Source organism: Fragaria vesca, linkage group LG1 (genome assembly GCF_000184155.1).
Source record: "Fragaria vesca subsp. vesca linkage group LG1, FraVesHawaii_1.0, whole genome shotgun sequence".
In the NCBI taxonomy this organism is placed as follows: domain Eukaryota; kingdom Viridiplantae; phylum Streptophyta; class Magnoliopsida; order Rosales; family Rosaceae; genus Fragaria; species Fragaria vesca.
In genome coordinates, this window is record NC_020491.1 from 1,994,270 (window position 1) to 2,000,623 (window position 6,354).

A 6,354-nucleotide genomic window follows, 5' to 3' on the forward strand; every position below is an offset into this window, starting at 1 on the left:
TAAGGGAATCTACATTTTCAATGAGCCTCCTGATCTTGTCACTAATGCTCTGCTGGATGACATTGTTGGAGTTACAAGATGTAAGACTGTCAGTACCAACAGTGCTGGTTAATTTGTTTTAGTTCTTTTTGCTTTGGTCTTTGGTCTCATTGTAACAAAAAAAATAAAAAATAAAAAATAAAAAATAAAATATTTAACTAGCCACAAATCCCAATGAAAAGAGATGACTCTCCAGCTACCAAAACTAATCTGAGTTCTTGATGAAGTATGAAGTTCATGGAAATTAACATACATGGTACGTTCTTCAAATTAAAGAGTACATATTGACCTAAACTATATATTTTACTAAATTAAACGAAATGCAAGAAGAAAATGGAGGGTCAACAAAATAAAGGCAATAAATCTTAAAATTCTGAACATTTATTATAAAACACCATAGTAAATTATAAAGAAGAAAAAACCCTAAATCCCTTAATCATAATAATTCCACCAATTAACCCTAGATCCCGGAGGAGCAAAGTCATTAAGCCCTCTCACCCCTGATTCTCCTGGCGAGTTGGATATCCTTGGGCATAATGGTGACTCGCTTGGCATGAATGGCGCAGAGATTTGTATCCTCAAAGAGACCAACAAGATAGGCCTCCGCCGCCTCCTGCAGCGCCAACACGGCGTGGCTCTGGAAACGCAGGTCCGTCTTGAAGTCCTGCGCTATTTCTCGAACAAGCCTCTGGAACGGAAGCTTCCTTATCAGCAGCTCCGTGCTCTTCTGGTACTTTCGGATCTCACGCAAAGCCACCGTTCCTGGCCGGTACCTGTGCGGCTTCTTCACTCCTCCGGTCGTCGGAGCCGACTTCCGGGCAGCCTTCGTCGCCAGTTGCTTCCTCGGAGCCTTGCCTCCGGTCGATTTCCGGGCAGTCTGCTTCGTACGGGCCATCGATCTTCTCTCGGAGCCTTTTTGTTTTTTTGTTTTTATTTTCGTGTGTGAGAATGAAACGGCGGTGCGTCTCATTATATAAGTGAACCCGTGCCTTATTGGACGGTCACGATGCTCGACTGTTGTGTTTCTTTTCGATGCTTAATCAACGGTCAGAATCCCTATATGCTACGGGATCGCAAGACATGAATTATCGCTTCTCATTGGGCTGACTTACTTCCTCTCTTTATTGACATTGATTCGTTTTCATGAATTTGGAGGATTTTACTGGATTTCCAAACCTAATCGACGTGATCACCCTCTAAAATTTATTATTCAATATCTTTTTTTTCTAATCTAATTTTTTTTTCCTGAAGCTATTAGTAATGAGTAATTTTAAATACACACACATTACTTAATAGTTAATACATTACACATCTAGTTTTTCATTTCAATATTATACTAAATACACATCTCAAACTACCTAAAATACCCTTAATATCTAAAACTGATAACAAATCTGTTATTTAATATAATTATTATATATTTACTATTCACAACTCTCTTTACGTATTCTCTTTTATTTTCTATTAGATTTTTTTTATCGGGTTAGAAATTTTTTCTTAATATTTTTCAATTTATAATCAAAAGAGCAATAATATATTCGAACTCCAAATATCCAACATGACATCAATCGGCTAGAATTTAAAGAAAAAAAAAATATTGAACATATTTTTTCAAAGTTAAGAAACTAGTAGAAATACAATAACATAAAAATTAGTTTTTAGTCTGCAAGATAAAAACTAAAGTTGATAAAAAAAAACTAAATCAATCGGTAAATAGTACATGTGATTACGACAGTTGTCGAAATTCAGGTGATGAATTTTGGAGAAGATGTTTTTATTTCTTTTATTTTGATGCATAGTAATAGTAAAAAAGAGTTAGGTTTTAAGAAAAAGGAAGTTTCGTTTTTTTCCCTAATAATTTATGTATGTTTTTGTAATTAAACATATCTATAAAATCTTATGTGAAATATAAAATTATAGGGGTGTGTATTAAGATATTAGAGGTGTATAATTAAAATTTCTCATTAGTAATTTAGGAGAAATTTTTCAGTGCTACGACAGGACCACTGTCAATCTGACGTGGTCCTACATTCCAAAATTTAGACATGTGGATTTTCTTCATGAAAAATTATTTAAGCTATTTTGTTAAAGACCATTTTGGGTTTTCTATTGTTTTTTAAATACTAAACCCTAAGCCCTAAACCCCAAACCCTAAACTCTATACCCTATATCCTAAACCCTGTACCGTATACCCTAAACTCTAAACCGTAAACTCTAGACCCTAGTTTGAACTTGTTAAATACCCATGAATGTCATTTCACAAAAAATAGAAAATATTAAATTATATTTTAATTGTAAACAATCCACATGTCTAAATTTGATAGGAATGTAGAACCATGTCATATTGTCACATGGTTCTCCCATAGCATCTAAAAATTTCCCAGTAATTTAGTATCCAATATTGAATACCACACGTATCTAAGGAGTAAAAAATCGATAATTTCCGCGATATTTCGCCGAAATTTTCGTTTTTCTCACCCAACGATATATTTTTACCCTTCCAAACATTTCTCATCCGAAACTCCCGATATTTCCCTATATTCTTCACAATACACTGAAGACTCTACACAGAGAGACAATAAAGATAGTGAAAATTTTGTACCTCATAGGTCTTTTACGTGGTTTTAAAGTACTCATGTAATTCCATGTGAAATGTATCATATGTATATAAAGCGTGATGACCTAGCCTCCCTTTAGGTTTCCAGCCAATAAAAAAAAAAAAAATTTAAGTAAACTTTTAAGAATTATTAACGGTTTAGCACTAGCCTTTTAACCTTAACTTACTACAACTCTTTATAGATCAATGTTTATTTAAGGTTTTCATTTCAAATTTAGTATATAATATAGAAAACAAACATCTCTTAAAGTTTGGTTAAAAATTTCCTTGTTTTTCTTTATATTTCGGTCAATTTTCTCGTTTTTTTTACTACAATCGATATTTCCCCGAAATTTCTATCGAAATTTCCATATTTTGGAGGATCGAAATTTCCGTAATCACCAAAATTTTCTTCCTTGCACGTATCACTAATTTTTAGGGCTAATCAACCGGGATATAAATCTGACCTAACTCGGTAAAAAGTCATCAAGCTTCTAAACTTCATGTGCAACTTCCTTTGAACCATCACTACTTCCATGCACTATATAGATCGATTAAAACTAAAAAGATTGCAAGTTGAGTGAGCTGTTGTTGGTGAAAGTACAAAAAATTCAACAAAAATTATAATTTCAAGAATTAGAAGCTTGTTGATAATAGGCTGAGACGCATGTATCTCGCTCTTTTTTAGGAGATTCAAGCCCTCTGCGGAATATCACTGGTGCACCAAACTCTTGACTTGTCCCCTCTAGGATACAACAGCCCAACAACAAGTTGTATGGCTCACTCCAATCAGCACAAATCAGAGGAACCCACAGCTCCACCACAAGAACATCTTTCTTTGGCCGACTAAAAACACAAGACACTTTTTGGGGAATTTTGATAGAAAGTTGATGGGTGAGTATGTTGTTGTATCACATCTCTTCATGTAACAAATGGTGGTATATATAGGCTTGTAGGACACTCCTTATGATTAATAGGGTAATAACCAATAGCCATAGGTTACAACAAATAAAACCAAAATAACTCACATAACCACCATGTGTTACACAAATAAATGTCAAAACGGTTTTTTTTCAAAATAAAAACTGAAAGTAACACCCAAATAAATTCACCCAAATAAATTAAAAATTAAAATGTTACAACATTCCCCCACTCATTTTAATATATTAAAACAAAAAAATCTTTCGGTCAAAAATGAACCATTATGTGTCATGAAGGTGTGCTCTACATTGAACCTTCACTTAGTGAAACAACAATCCCTACTCCAGAGTTAATAGTGGTCTCAAACTTGAACTACAACTGCTTAGGGGAAATAAGAACTACTGCTCACACATAATAATTCAAGTATTAATTAGCCAGCACGCTACAACCATGTGCTTATCCCGGTTTTCATGAGTATATTTCAAGAATAAATCACATAACATATTAACCACCATGTGTTACACAAATAAATGTTAAAACGGTTTTTTTTCAAAATAAAAACTGAAAGTAACACCCAAATAAATTAAAATATTAAAATGGTACAACATTCCCCCACTCATTTTAATATATTAAAACAAAGAAAGCTTTCGCTCAAAGACGAACCATTATGCGTCATGAATGTGTCTTCTACATTGAACCTTCACTTGGTGAAACAACAATCCTTCCTCCAGAGTCGATAGTAGGGCTAGGCATAAAGCTCGTTGAAGGAAAAAAAAAATGGCAAACCGACTCAGACCGGCCGGGCTTTTTTCAAGGCTTGTTATAAAAAAAGTTTAGTTTAGGCCGGTCCTACTACTTGTCGGGCCGGGCCCGGTCCCTAAATTTATAAGCTTTTCACGGCCCGAAAGCCCGACATAAGTTTTCTACTTTCCCAAATAGCCTCAATTTCCTTTCTAATTCCCAAGGTTCCAAACCTGAACGCTCAACCCTCGTCTTTCACCCAAAAAAAAAAAGCGCTTAGCCTCCTTCGAGCAGCTATCATGATTCAAGCAAGGTTGAATTTGCAGAGCTAGTGCCCAAAACCCCCATATCCCGATTTATCTTCAATTCTTCATCTTCTTCAATTTTGAGAAAAACCCTAATTCTCAATCCAATCCCCATATCACGCTAACCCAATTCACAATCACCCCTCATATCCTATCTAGTCCCAGAGCCACAAAATCCAAACATTCCATGGGCACAATCAAGGTCTGCATTGACAAACCAAAACCCTCACCGTCGCCTACCCTGATGCCGACCACCAAAACTCACCCAAATCATACCCAAGAACTCGATCACCCACATTGCCCAAGATCCAAAACCCACCACAAAACCATTCACAAACACAAAACCCAGATAGATTCCATCTCCCAAATCCAAACAAACCAATAAAAAAGCCAAAGCAAGAACCTTTACCTTGAGAAAAGCCAAAGGGACAAGGCCAAAGAGCTCCTTAATCTGAGGGTACTGAGAGAGAATCTAATGGCGGCGAGAAGTGTGAGGCTCATCTGTATAAGAAGTCTGTAGCCATCACACCCTCTTGTTCTTCTCCATCTCTCTCTTCCCCTCTCCCCATCTCTGCAAGAACCTCATCTCCTTCTTCTTTGTTTTGATATTTATTTGTTTTTGTGTTTTTCTGGCTGTGTTTGAATCTTATCACGTTTGTGAAGGACCGAAGGATCAACCGGTTTTTGTGGCCGGGAAATTTTCAGGTGGAAGACGGCCCGGTTTCACTGTCGCCACTCCGGTCCCGGTCCCGCCAAATTTGTGGCCGGTCTCGGCCCGCGCCCAGCCCTAGTTGATAATGGTCTCAGACTTGAACTACAACTGATTAGGGGAAATAAGAACTACTACTCACACATAATAATTCAAGTGTTAATATGAGCTTTATTAGCGAACACGTTACAGCCATGTGCTTATCCTGGTTTTCATAAGTGTATTTCAAGAATAAGTCTCATTCTCATAGAGAGCGGCCCCACTCTCCACTCATATAGGTAAAATCTGTCAATGATGCTTTTGTAACTATAACATCCCACTCATTATGAGCTACAAATTTTATTAAGAGTTACAAAAAACTCAACCTCCATATACGTTATAAGATTAATGCACTTACACCATAGAGATGAGTAAGAAAATATAGTGCATTTTCCTATCGCCACCTTATGATTCGTTCTTCCCATTGAACCCAGTTTTTAGGATCTCTAATCACTGGGTTGGGTGTCCTCATATATAGCTCATGAAAATATAATCTTCAATCCCATCCCCCTCGATGTACTCCAGACCTTTTCTCTTGCCAAGACTGTCACACCCCGGTTCTTAAGTTATTTTACGGTTATTTACTTTGGTGTTATTTTGGTCTTTTACCGTGTTAAGTAACCGTTTACTACTTAAGGACCCTAAAGTTGACTTTTTCTTCCGTTTGAAATTTGCGAAAACTTTCTTCATGAAAGTTGTAGAGGACGTTAAACAGAGTTCGTGGACATGCGGCACGCTTAAAACGGAGTTCGTATGAAGAAGTTATGGTCTAAAAACGAAAATTACTATATTGGTAAAAAGAGGTAAATTCTTGTAGGCTTTATTTTGTGGGTGTTTTAAGTTTGGACCGGGTCAAGAGGGGGTCAAAGCCCAGCCACACTCTCTCTCTCTCTCTCCCTCTTCCTTCTCTCTTTCTCCCGAGCTCTCCTGACCCGGAAACTTTCCGGCGGTCGTCCGCCGCCATCCGGCCGAGATAGGAGGTGTGCTTGGTATCAAATCGAAGC

General features: G+C 36.8%; 1 protein-coding gene across 1 annotated transcript; it reads right to left on the reverse strand.

Annotated features, from left to right (window-relative positions):
• Nucleotides 1-256: 256 nt before the first annotated feature.
• On the reverse strand, nucleotides 257-977 carry LOC101314207 (histone H3.3-like). The gene has a single exon (XM_004287165.1). The coding sequence runs from the start codon at nucleotides 932-934 to the stop codon at nucleotides 524-526; it is 411 nt and encodes a 136-aa protein (XP_004287213.1). The 5' UTR covers nucleotides 935-977; the 3' UTR covers nucleotides 257-523.
• Nucleotides 978-6,354: the final 5,377 nt, after the last annotated feature.

Coding starts and splice junctions, on each gene's coding strand:
- LOC101314207 (XM_004287165.1), bottom strand. CDS start 934: ATGGCCCGTACGAAGCAGACTGCCCGGAAATCGACCGGAGGCAAGGCT.